Source organism: Crocodylus siamensis, chromosome 1, assembly GCF_052110815.1.
Source record: "Crocodylus siamensis isolate JL-2025a chromosome 1, ASM5211081v1, whole genome shotgun sequence".
Taxonomy (NCBI): domain Eukaryota; kingdom Metazoa; phylum Chordata; order Crocodylia; family Crocodylidae; genus Crocodylus; species Crocodylus siamensis.
Window position 1 is genome coordinate 160,551,735 of NC_143395.1, and position 13,679 is coordinate 160,565,413.

A 13,679-nucleotide genomic window follows, 5' to 3' on the forward strand; every position below is an offset into this window, starting at 1 on the left:
ACAGTGGCGTTTATCCCCCTGGGTTCAGCCCCCTGGGTCCATTAAGACATTAGTTCTTCTGCTGATATTACCAGTAAGGCCCTAGGTAGTCCTCATGGCTGTATTTGGTAATGTGCTTTCTTGAACAGTCAGTAGACTGTTGTTACTAACTCCTTTTTTTTCAAAAATGTACCAAGTACCCCAGCAGATATGACCCACTTTTGGTGACTTCTCACCTGATCAAGACCCAGAGTAGTGACCTTGCCAGAGGTGAAAAGTTCCTTATCCCACTGCCAATAATCTCCTGTGCACGCCTTGCCACCTTTTTGTGTTGATGACTTTTCTTACACTGTGAAAGGATAATTATGTTCATGCTGCAGGAAGGCTGTTCTCCAACTGGGCATTGTTTCAGATTTAATGAACCACCAACTTTTTTTTTTTTTTTTTTTTTAAATGATAAAATGTGTCCATCATTTCTCCCTCAGCACATAAAGCAATAGTTAATCTAATACATTTATCAGTCACCTGAACAAATCACCTCCACTTCAAACAGCTTGTCAGGTTAGAAGACTGAATTGGGCAGTGACCTTGGGGTAAAGCAGTGCTACACCAAAGATTAGTTTTCTTGGCTGATTTAATAAGTGTTTATTTGTATCTCCTAAAAAAGATCACATCTTTCACATTTACTTAATAAAACTAGAGCTCTATGGTAATTTCCTATTGGTGTTTTTTGATGGAAAATGTGGTCTTTGCAAAATTGAAATCATTTACAGGAAACTGTTGGTTTTGCTGTTTTCTATTTTTCCATGGGGAGAAAGCAAATGTGAAAGTTTGGTGTCAAGACATTTGAACAAACACTGGTCTGTGTTCCCCTTGAGGTGCTGCAGGCAGAACCTTATGAGAGCTATCATTCTGGAAGCATCTGCTCCTGTAGTTTCTTCCTGTCTGGCTGGATAGCTGGACCACATCTCCCATCAAGCATCATAGTCTCCTATCTAGTTGAGCTGCTACAGGGCATCATGGAAGTGCCATGATCGTGGAGCATCATGGTAAATGTGGGGCTGCCAGGAGTCCAGTGCATATGGAGAAAAAGGAGAAGCTATTGGTCACCAGAACTACAGTTCCTATGAGCCACTGCACAGAGTAATGTTTGACCCAAAACAAAATTTTCAACATTTCCAAATATTTAAAAATGTAGCTATTTCAATTTTTTGTTCTTAGTTTTTTAACTATAGATCAAGTACAGCAAGGTCAAGAACAATGCTAGCTTTCTTAGTGCTGCTTCATCAGTAATGCCTCATCTCTAACGTGGAGGAACCTTTAACTATGTCATTAGTTTGTCTGCTGATGTTGCCAACAAGAGCCCCAAGTAACGTCAGAGACAAATGACAAAACACTGGAAATTTCCAGTGGTCAGTCAGCTCTGCTGAGTACACTTGACTAATGCTTTAAAGACCAGTCTGAATTAATGGAATATGTTGGTAGCCCCTGGAGAGCAAAGCCCATCTTGCTCAACATGGTTTGCCCCTCTTGTCCTTTGATTTTGTTAATGACTTATAGCATCTCTTCTAGACTGCTGTAGGAGCCCAGGCAACTAGCTGGAATGACCTGGACACAGCCTGGAGAGGACTTTCCTGGAGGTGAATCTTAGTTTTCTGTCTAGAAGCTGTTTCATTCCAGTCAGAGCTCTGGGGACAACTACTTCAGGAGTTCATAACCTTGTTGGTATTGAAATGTATACAACCTCATGTAAAAGCTGCATCCTCACAGTGTGTATTTAGCACTTAAGAACCATTAAGTTCTCTCAAGCTCGGCCCTATCCCTGCACTACCTCAGCCTTACCCCTGCTCCTACCCCTGCCTTAATTCATTGGAATATATCTGATACTAGGACCATGTAAAGTCATTAAATGTATGTATACACATGAGAATGTCTTGCAAGTAATTCTGTATTAGTATAGTTTGGGAGCATGTATACACATACATGTATATAAGCCCAACCTGCTTATATGTACAAGTGCCACTGGTTAGATTCATATCTGCACAACTGAGTGCAGACAATAAATGTTTTTACAGATGGGTATGCTTGAGTGTCCATGCTGGAGTGGAAGGAACAAGATGATTCTGATATGCATATAAGAACTATATCCCTGCATTTTTGGATGGAAACATTTGTGCATGCACTCATAACAGTGGAAGCTGCTGAAGGATTTGTGTGGAGACATTTGTGCACAGAAACGTGTTCTGAGTGGCAGATACAGAGACACTTTTCTGTAGCCTGCATCAGAGAAATCCAGATGCCTGGTTAATAGGCATCGCTGCAGTCAGTGCACCTTGAATAACTGACTGTAAATGCAGCATGTTGTCAAACCTAGCGTGAGCAGGTTTGATGAGGTGATGTGCCTCCTCATGACTGGCATCACCAGCAGATCTGCATGAAGAAGAATTTCCTCATAGTGCTCAGTCAGTAAATCTGCAGGTTCTGTCTTCACTGTATCCCTGTTTGATTTTGCTGAAATCTCCGTCCTTTGACATTTTTTCCCTGAATTTGTACTTGTCTTGTATTTTATCTTTGATCTGGTTGAGCCTATCTTTTTAAGAAACGAAACAAAACAAAAACAAAACCTAGCAAACTCTGAGCTCATACACCAATAATGTACAGTGACTACAGGAGAGGTGGTTGGTGCTTACAATATGAACCTTGCTGAGTGACTCTATTCATTCTTCTTTGTAGCATTGGAGGTGATGGAACCCTGGAAACTCATACAACGTTACCTAGTGAGTATCTTGGCAGGCATTAAATAGGAAAGCGAGAAGCTATCTTTCTTCCGAGACCAAACTAAACATGTGCTGGAAAGCTTATGTAGGCCTCCCAGCTTTCTTAGATGGATCCCTAAAGGATGTCCATTCTTAAAGGATCTAAGTAGTTCATTCACACTGCAGATGCATCCTGGGGAAGATTCCTCACTCTACAAGGCTTATTTAGTTCCTCCATGAACTGGATCTGGATGGAGCTGTAGTGTCTACTTGGCTGGATTGGTGAGGGCAGAAGAAATTTTGAAGATAACAAAAATCCATGGCAGATGTGTTCCTTCTAATATTTCCCCCTGCACCGTCCTATGACAAATAGAAAACCTTTTGGAGCTGAGCCCACTTTTTATAGTCTGCACAGCACCTGGTGGTCAGTAGTGTGCTGGCTGTTCGCGTACGGCATGCTAGTGGCTCCTCCTGCTCGGTTGTTCTGAAAGGCACTGAAAATACATGAAGTATTTTCCCTAGTACTATTGTTCCATGTAAGCAATTACTGCAGTTGCTATGGAGACTGCAAGTGGTCCATGTGACCATGAGGTGGAGGGGACTCCAATGTGTTCTGTGCTGTGTAACAGTTTGACAGCTCCTGACACTGTGTGTAGGATTTTATTTCTATCATTATCCATGGGTGTCATCACTATGTTATAAAGAGAAGTAAGAAACACATTGTGAGGTATTGTAGATATGACACTCACCACAAAGGGGCTTTGAACTCTATTAGCAGCACTGTCACAGAAACAATAATAAAAATTTGCATATGTAATGCCTTCTTGCTGAGGTTCTTGGTGAATTCCACAAACATTCGTAAAGCCTCATGTCACCTCCAGGAGGCAGATATTTTTACCTCGAATGGATGGTGGCAAAACTGAGGCTTAAGCCTACATTCACAATGAATCAGTAGCAGAACTAAGATTAGGATCCCTGTCTCCTAACTCTCGGCTTCCCTCCTGACTCCCAGAATCTATCATTGACAAGATAAACCTGGTCCACTTAGTCCCACTTAAGCACCCCAGAGACAGACTGTCAGGTAGAGCAGACCATTTAGTAACAGTAGCTTGGAGTGTGCCCCCTGCTTCTGAGCACCAAACTCCTGATGAAAGCCTGAGTGCAGCCTTGGGGCACACACTTGGAGCCACTCAAAGCCATCTACGCAGCTTCATTGCCAGCCTCTGGTGCATCCAGCTGGAACGAGGGGATGGACTACTTTTGTCAGCCTTGAAGCTAATATCAGGGGAAGCCATACAGATTTGCCCTTGGTCTGTCACCTCAAGCATAAGGGAAGTCCTGTGGAAATTGTCATAGGTCCTTGCTGGCAGTGAGGCAGGTTAACCAGAGCATCCTCTTCTCTTCTCTTCAAGATATTTTGAAAAAGTTTAATCCAAATATTTTTGGCTTCTCTACTGGCACCAAGAAGGAAATGGCTGGGTTCAACATAGCGGCAGCTGGAGCCCGAGCACTGTAAGCACAACTGTAAGCTATGTAGGCAGGGGAGTGTGGGCTGTGGAGCTGATGAATCAGCAGCTTAAATGTAAATTGCATGCCAAGGTTGAATGGTGGCTCTTGAATTAATACTAATTAGCAAACCTGTTACTATTTGATTGCTGATCCCGCCTATTTATATCATGCAGGTCATGTGGTCTAATCTTTATTTAGAATAGCTGGGGGATTGAATAGGTGCTTGTGATTTTTCCAGCATGGGAGGGACTTCTCTTAATCCAGCCTCTTCTATCCAGATCTTCCAAAATCTGGTCCACTGTCTTGTGCTCAAGAAGCTCCCAATTCTAACAATGCATTTTCCTACAAGCCTTTTACATGCTGGTCAGCATCAGAGAAGGTTTGTCATGATCCAAAAATCAGTACTACCCCACAGCTGTTTACTGACTTCTGGGAAGCAAGCTGCTGTGTCTCATTTGATGTCTAGTGAATGCTGCCATAACTGGCAATAAAAACTGCTTGCTGGCATCATTACTCTGCAGGACCCATGTTAACCAAATTGTCACAGAGCAGAGTTTTCAGGGACAGACAGAGGTGGCATTCTGCCACACAGGGGTTGCCTTGTTTAGTCTTCCTCTGTTCCCACTCATGAGCTGTCACTTTCCCTGGGCAGCCCCTCTTAGCCCTGGAGTTCCATAAAATGAGGAAAGGGGGAGCAAGGACGAGAAATTGCAGCATTTGCAAGCTGCTTCCTTATGCTTCTCATTTCAGGACAGCGAGCTGAATAGTTTTTGTTTTGTTTGTTTGTTTTTGTCCTCTTTCCATAGCAATATGTCTACCCAGGCCCGTACACTGGTGGAGCTAATGAGAAACAGCTTGGTAAGTATCTGACTTCATAGATAACTAGAAAGCTAGCAATTATTAGGGTCATCCCTAACTATTCTTTCCGATGGTCTCTCCCTAACCCAGTGGAGGTCAACTTTGTAGGCAGTCCTGCCACAAATTAAGCCTGGGGCCCTTGATCCCCTTCCCCTGTCTGATCTGTTGTTCTGCTTTCTTTTTACCACCCTATCTGCTACTTTACTCCCTGTGCCTTCCTTCATATGCTGCATGCCACACACACAGGCTACCTGTGCCATGTGTGCTGTGTGTTGGCCACCCTGGCCCTAACCTCTTAAACTCTTCTCATCCTGTGCAGTGCCTATGCATAGTGATAGTGGACTGTTCACAGCTGGAAGACTCATCAAGGATTTGTCCCAGGGATTTTTCATGTGTATGTGCACAGGGTTAGTCATACCTGCCAGGAAGTTACTGTTATTAATACATCAGTACCCAGAGCCCTGGGTTTCCCACTGGGTTGGGTATTGTATACACTCATAAGAAGACATTGATAGTCCCTTCCCTGAAGAACTAAGAACCTAAAATTAAGACAATGGGTAACCAATGAGCTAACAAACAATAGGAAGGAGGGTGAAGGTGATGACCAGAAGGTTATACAGGTGAGCAATAACCACAATTTACTGAACCATTTAAGAGTTGATGTGAGGAATGCTGGGAAGCATCCAGGTAGGTTGAGAGAAGGAAGGGACAGGACCAGGAGATGAATATAACTGGTGGCCAGGGGGAAAGAATAAGGAAGGTAGAGGCAGAAGGAAGAGCAAGAGTACATATGTAGACTGGTAACAGGCTGAGGCAGTGGTGACAAAAACAAATGAACTAAGGCAAGCACAAGAGTGAGTCGGGTGTCTGATGGACCAGGGTGAGAGAACCTGCCCAGAGCTTCTGCCCCAAAGAGATGATGGTGCTGTGCCGGTGAGGGGTGGCTGTAGCCTTCCCTGTAGGTCAGAACTTCCGAAGCCCTGCATCTGGGCAGGTAAAGGATTTGTGACTGACTGTGCAGAGGGTGAATCCTGATGGTGTCCAATGGGAGTGTAAGGGGGCCACTGCTCACCATCTACTGGGGGCTAGGGAGGGGACTAGGGCTCCCTGGCTTTTACTAGGAATATAACTGTTGTATTTCTGGTGTGTATGTAGGTCTGCCCACATATGCACACATATATGGGAGTGAGGGGAAAGAGAGGGTGAAGACAGCTTAATGGTTAGTGAAGCCTGTGTGGGAGACAGGTTGTTCAGAAGTAGCTTGTTGGCCCTGGGATAGAGCAAGGTGCTCCCTGGTTTCTGTTGAACAGTGTATAAGGATACTGCAAAAAAGCTGACTTCTCCAAAGCATGCATGCCTGTGTAACTGCATGCTTGACAGATACCTTGGACATGGTTCATTCTTTTGGCAGTGAGGGGAAGTGAGAGGAAAATCCCTCCTTCTCTCTCTTTCTCCCCCCTCCTTCCTTTCTCTTTTAAAGAGCAGCTGACTATGTAGCTCTCATGTTCAATGCAACATGTTTCCTTTTGTTCATATCTCCTCTAAAAACTGGGGGGAGGCCTCTGCCCTGCCTTGCACACTGGGAGAAGCTGGTGTGGACAAAATGTCAGGCTAGGAGGAGACTCCAAGCTGGTAGGTGGTTCCCAGGCCCCTTCTCTATCCGTGGGTTAGGTTCACAGATGTTGTTATGTAAACTCTCTGCTCCAAAAATAGATTACTTGGATTCCTTTCTTTGTACTACACGTTACAAAATGTTTTCACTGTGTTCCAGCTCTCAGCAGCCCCTATTGTTGGCTGGTGGTGACGTATGCTTAGCAGCTGCCCTTATATGAGCTCAGTGAAGTCACCAGGCTCCTGGACTCTTCTGTTTGAATCCAGCTGTCTGACCTCTGGGGCGCAGCCCTCTCCCGTTTTGACTTGCTTGCACAGGGCTCACTCAACTGACAGGGTTTCTCAAGGACTCCGAAATCCACTGAAGTGGCATTAATGCATTGTTTTCTAATCCTCCCTCTCTCTCTTTCCCTCCCCATTTGCTGCACCCAGTTGGTCCTCGTTGGTGAGTCTCCCCATCACAGCCCCCACAGCCAAAATCCATTTGTGACTGTGATCTCCCAGTGATGCATGCAGCAGCAACCCTAACAGTGTACCAAGGAGCTGCTGATTCCCCTTTCTGAAGGGAATTTCATAACAAAAATCAGGATGTGTGTTAGCTTGACTAAGAAATAATACCCTCTTCCAGCCCCTGTCTTTCTCTCTCTTTCTCCCTGTCTCTTCCTCACACACACTCACTTTCTAATCTTCACACTGTCAAAGCAGAAAAGCTTGTTCTCATTTTTTGACACTCTCACTGTACCCCACATCTCACCTCTGCAACCCTAAGCAATTCTGAGCTGTCTGAACAGCTCAGATTTTGCACTGTTCCTTTTATGTGCCATTAGAAAATGAACTTCAAGTTGGACTGGAAACTGATCACAATCTTCATTGGAGGCAATGACCTGTGCCAGTACTGCTTGGACCAAGTAAGTGCTTGTAAACTGGGCACACAGCTCTGGGTGCTTGGCAAGAGAACCAAATCAGTCTAGTTCTTCTCTCTTTTTCAGACCGCCAAAGCCATTAGATTAAAAGCCTTTAGAACTGGTGTTCTCTACACATGTGTCTTATTTGAAAGGAATGTGCTGCTTTCAGAGTGTAGCTCCTGACCAGGACTTCCTTAGTATTATTCATTATTTAAGGGCTGGTGTTCTGTTCAGTATTGTACAAAACAGAAGATACATGGCCTCTGGCTGGAAGAGCCTGTGATCTAATTACACAAAGCAAGCCGGACAATGAGATGCCACATGTACATTGTTACGAGGATGCTCAGGGAGGCTGTGCTGTGGAAGCTGACTCCGTAAAAATGCCACCAGTGTGCTCCACGATTTATTGCCTGTCAGCTGCACCAGATGAAATACTGTCAGTTTACAGCTGTTGGCTTTTTCCAGCTGCCAACTCTCCAAGCTCCCCATGCTGATCTGAAAATTCTTTTTTCTTTTCATCCATCACCCCCTCTGGTGAAGGTTTCGCAACACATTCTGTGGGCCTGAACCAGCGCTCACTGCAGTCAGTGGGAGTCAATCCATTGCCTTGTCAGTCCAACTGACTCTAGATTGCCCCAGTAACACATTTCCAATTGTATAGGCAATTGTATTGTGTGGGCCTCAGGCCTAACTTGGTTTGCAGAGCCAAATAGTTCTGGAGGTTCCTGGAGATGTTTAAGGGAAGAACACAGTTTGCTTCCTAAGCCTTAGGCTGGCTTTCAACAGCAGGCTCTTAGAAAATACACATGCGCGCACACTCTCTCTCTAACAGCCTGCCCTAGAAAGTCAGCCTTGGACTTCATATATACTGTATAGCCATGTTCTGGCTCCAGTCCATCTCAGTATAGTATAGTATAGTATACAAAACGCACAGCACAGTACAATGCAATGCAACACAACACATTGCAACAGTCTGTGGGTAAAAAGGAGCATGCCAGAGTCCATGAAAGATAATGTGGAGCCCTGCAGTGTGATTTATGCAGGTGCTCACCAGCGTCAACATTCACGTTAAAATAACTCTGTCAAGGACTTGCATAAAGCAGGGGATTTTGAATTGGGATTAAGGGAATGTATTAGTCACATGAAAACAGTACAGCAACTAGATAAGCTACACACAGGAGGCAATAGGAATAACACCCAATAACACTCTGATCCAAAAGTACAAGCTGTACAATCAGGTAGGAAAGCATTTGGTCAGGAGAGTGTGTGTGTGTGTTTGGAGACCTCCTTAGGAACTGAAGGTTCTGTAATGGACCTTTTTGTTTTTCTTTTAAATGATAGTGCCTTGAACACTGGAGAAATAACTGATCAGGGTTTCTCTCTTTTCCCTCCCCCTCTACAGGAGACCTATTCAGTAGAAAAGTATGTCAAACACCTCCAGGACACTCTGGACATTCTTTACAAGGAGGTAAAGTCTGAAGTTACTCTTGCAGGCAAAGCTCTTGGCAAGCACAGTTGGGTATTTCTCCTCTCTGACGCAGTATCTGTGATCACGTTTCAATCAAGGTCTTCTTCCAGATAGCTACAGCAATAAAACTAATGCTGAAACATCATCCAGTGACTGTATTAGAAAAGGGCAGGAAAGTGAAGGCTTTAGCTTTGCTGTTTACAGGTTCCTCCCATGAAACAAACATGTAACACAGCCCTACTCACAATTCTGACTCCTAAATCAAGTGGGCAGTTTACTCTAGATTGATGGCTGCCAACATCTACAAGCCATGGGCAGAACAACTCAGCTCTGGTCCAGTGAGGGCCAGGGAGCTTTGGTGACATGTCAGTGGCAGGAAGCTTTGCCTGCCCCCATGCCAGGGCCAGGCAGCTGGGAATTGTTCCTGTACTGCTTCTCTCCAGTTCCCCTGTTGCCTGGCTGCAGTATGAATGCAGCTTCCAGCTGGTGGGGAGTTAGGCTGCAACTGGGCAGTTGCTCCCATTCCCACCCCTACCCCACTACTGTGGTGCAAGGACAACTAGAAGCCCGGCCCCAGTGCAGCTCCCCATTGACTGGAAGCTGTACCCATGCTACAGCCTTGCGGGGAGGGAGTGGGGAGGTAGGGACAAGCAGAAGTTGTGAGTGTAGCTTCCTGTTTCCTGGCCCCAGTACAGCTCTTTACTGGCCTGGACATGGGTGAAGTCACAAGGAAATCCCTCCACATCTGTGGGCTGGATCCTGGGTTCCACAGGCCAGATCCAGCCTAGGAGCTGTATGTTGCTGACCCTTCCTCTAGTTCAACCAGAACAGCTATGAGTAAGGGAGGGAGGGAACATGTCACCTAGCCAACAGTGGCAGCTGGTACTTCATTGGCTGCTGTCTACTCTACATTTCCGCCTTGTGCATTGCTTTTGAATGCTGCCAGTGGCTCTTGGGATGTATGTACTCGCATGCTGACCTACAAGCTACCTCTGTCTGATTTTGTAACTGCTGCCTGTTCTGTGCATTAGCATAACCAGTTTCCATGATCCCTGCAGCTCCCTCGAGCCTTTGTCAACTTGGTGGAGATAATGGAGATCTCAGGTCTGCGTCAGATAGAAAGAGAAGCTTCAGGGTGTGTGCCCCCAGGGAGGTAAGTGAGCAAATCAAACATCCATCTCACTGAACATTATTTTTAAGGGTAATCTATATTACTATGATCAATGAGGTAACCACACAAGGTTTAAAAGCCTCCTTCCTCTTGGACATTTTTCAATCTGGGAACCATTATACAGTAAATACCAAGATGCAGTAGTCATAAGGAGGGGACTGAATCCCGTTCTTTAGTTGCTTACATATATGCAGCTCCCATTGATGTCAATGAAAGTTGGACCCATCTAAGTGATAGTGGCATAGTTTATTTCTATTTGTTCATTTTATATAATTAGATTTGGGCCTAAGCCACAAAGTATGAAACTATATCCGAACTCCACCAACGTCTAGGAACATTTGGAACTGGAGTTCTGGCTCCAGTTCATTTCCATATAACATTTTATTTTGATAGAAGCTACAGTCTCAGTCCAGGAAATCATCCAAGACCTAATGTTGCCTAGCTTTGAGTATCAGGCAGGGTAGCACCTCCAAAACTAACTGGTTCAGAGTGGTGTAAGATTTTATAGGCTACAGCCTACTTTGCCAAATGCTATTATACCACACTGCCCTGCCTTCTGTCTGACTTCAGACTAATGCAGCTAACTACCTCTCTCTTGCTGTTTGTGACTAGTCCCACTGATGTAAAGATTATTTCTTGTACTTAAAATTAAGCATGTGCTTAAGTGGATTAGAGATTGAGAAAATGAGACAATAGTTCAATAACTGTTTATAAAGGCAAAATATGGTAACCTATCTAAAAGTAGGTGTGTTTGACTCTCATGATCACTAATCTATCCCGGACAGGAACACAGGACTAGAGGAGATTTGTTCTGGGTCATGGATCTAATCCCCAGCTAGGATATACAACCATATTGTATAACGCTTTTCTTAAAATTACTGAGCTCCAGCCTAAAACTAGATTTTTGACCCCACTTCTCCTCTGGGAAGACTGTTCCAGAATATCATTGGTCTCATTATTGGAAGGAGTCTCCTCGTGTCCACTTAAATTTATTCATGGTCAATTTATACATGTGTGCCAGTGCTCTCCCTATAGCTTGAAAAGTTATTTTCCCTCCCCATGATATAGCTATAGAGAATAATTGTATCCCCTCTGAGTCCTCATTTTAAGATAAATAAACCAAACTCTTTTAGTCTTCAGTCCATATGTTCCCCTGAGCATCCTAGTCACTGTTTTCTGGACCTGTTACACTTCTAATTCATCGTTCTTGAAAGTGGGTGATCAGAATTGTGTAAAGTATGTCAAATGAGGACTCACTACTGTGTTACACCATGGAATTAATACTTAACCTTATCCCCACTGGAAATACATCTCCTAGTACATGCTAAGATCTTGCTTCCCTTTGTCACAGCTGCATTTATGGTGCCTCATAGTCTTCCCACACTTGACGAGTGGATCCAGGTTTGCTTCCCCCTCACTTCCTTCCAAATGATGAGCTCTCAGGTTATAACAGGAATGTCTGTTAACAGTCTCTAAGTTTTTGATCTTGTATTGCTGAATTTTGTCCCACTTCTTGTTCCCCAGTTGGCAAGTTCTTCCTGTATGATACCATAATCCCCACGGTGATGATGAAGCCTCCTACTTTGTGTCATCCATCAGTTCACTTCTCCTTTTGTGCTAATCATTAATGAAAATATTAAATAAAACCGGTCCCAAGACTGATCCTTGAGGGATGCCTCTAATACAGGGTTCCCAAACTCTGACAGATTGCGCACCACCAACTTAAAACAATAGAGCCTTAAGTACGACTAGCACACTTTTGCCATACCAAGTAATTATAATCAATCTCTTACCACCAACAGGGTGTCTGCATACCACTGGTGGTATCCATACCACAGATTGGGAACCACTGCTCTAATAACTTCCCTTTGGCCCAGCATCAACCCATTGACCGTCACCTGTTATTGTTGTGTTCCCTTTCTCCAGCTCTTTAACCTTCCAATTCTCAAACTGACCCCCTTCTTCATTATAATCATCACCACCTAAACCCATAGTTTCTCGTGTGGCCCTGTATCAGATGTATTCCTAATGGATTCGATCTGTAGCATTCCTGTGTCTAGAACATCTGCCATCTTTTCACAGAAAAAAATATCAAATTAGGCTGGCACAATCTGCCTCTGGTAAATGTGGCATTTTATCTCACTTTCTATTTACCTCCAGGTGTTTAGTTAGTTTTGAAGTAAATTAATTTAATGTGAATGGGTGTGTGGGAAGTGACTCCTTATTTTATCCCCTCTGACATGGCTATTCATGGTAAGCCTTGAATGCTGTTGAGATCAGAATGATAGGCCTGTAGTTGTCTGAGTCACTTTTCCTACCCCCCTAACCCTTTCCAAAATTTGGGATACTACACCTGCTATTTTCCAGTCATAGGGAACCACTCCCAATTTAATAAACTCATTTAAAAAAATACTCACTTCCAGACTTGAAGTGTTACATGTCACTTCTTTAAGAATTCTGGGATGGAGGTTGTCTGGTCGCCCCACCTTCAGCCTAAATGTGTTAAGCACTTAAGTCTATGGACAAATATGCTTTTAAATAGATTTAAAACAGGAGGGAGAGTTCCCATTGTATATGAGCGTTCACTATTACTAAATAATTGTTACAGCTACATGCTCCTATAGAGATACAAGTGGGCTAAACTGCTGTAATTTTAACCCTGAATGAAACAGGATCAAAGTTGCATTGGTCTTGCTACACTTCTATGCAGAAGCTTGCAGATGTAGTAATTGCATCATAAAGATTGTAGCAATATTAATTTATTTCAATCTAGTTTTTATATCTGTTTATACCATTAGAATTTTGCTTCCTTCTTGGTTTTGATCATTTCCATTGCATAGTCTCCATTCCTATTTGCTTCCGTCATCATGTTCAACATCCCTGTCCTTGTAGCAAATTAAGGCAAAGCATTCATTTACTTAGATCTATCTTGTCTTCTCTGCCTGCAGCAATCGCTCCTTCTTTCCTTGCTTTTGTTTGTTTATAGTGCTACAGAAACATTTGCTATTTGTTTTAATATTCTTTGCAAGGTCTAGCTCAGCTTGACTTGGCTCTCTTTATTCCTGCTCTGCTTGCCCTTTAACCCATAGCTTTCATTGCTGATCAGTCCTTTTTTCCATTCTTTATAGGCACTCTGCTCATTTTTAATGTCCTTCTGGAGGTGGCTATGCATTAGGGTTGCACAGAATTTCGATGGCCATTTTGTTTCGACCTCAAAATGAGTCGAAACAGCAAAATCAAAACAAAACAAAAGCCGTCAAAATAGCCGTGAAACAAAACGAGGCTAGTTGAAATGTTTGGACTCCCTGTCCACCCGTGTGATCTATTGCGGGCAGCGGTGAAGCAGCCCAGCTGAGCTGACTTCCTGCTTCCCACTGGGGTTAGGAACTCAGCCCAGCTGGGATGAGTTCCTTTCTCCAGCC

At 43.9% G+C, this 13,679-nt stretch overlaps 1 protein-coding gene across 1 annotated transcript in view; it reads left to right on the plus strand.

The window, feature by feature from the left end:
- The window catches only part of PLB1 (phospholipase B1), an 88,829-nt gene that overhangs the window by 63,883 nt on the left and 11,267 nt on the right, over positions 1-13,679 (plus strand). Inside the window, exons 34-40 of the mRNA XM_090031520.1 lie at positions 1,552-1,619; positions 2,713-2,756; positions 4,148-4,247; positions 5,051-5,102; positions 7,541-7,621; positions 9,021-9,086; positions 10,145-10,239. Coding sequence (XP_089887646.1) covers positions 1,552-1,619; positions 2,713-2,756; positions 4,148-4,247; positions 5,051-5,102; positions 7,541-7,621; positions 9,021-9,086; positions 10,145-10,239 — 506 coding nt within the window. The remainder of the gene's footprint in view (positions 1-1,551; positions 1,620-2,712; positions 2,757-4,147; positions 4,248-5,050; positions 5,103-7,540; positions 7,622-9,020; positions 9,087-10,144; positions 10,240-13,679) is intronic.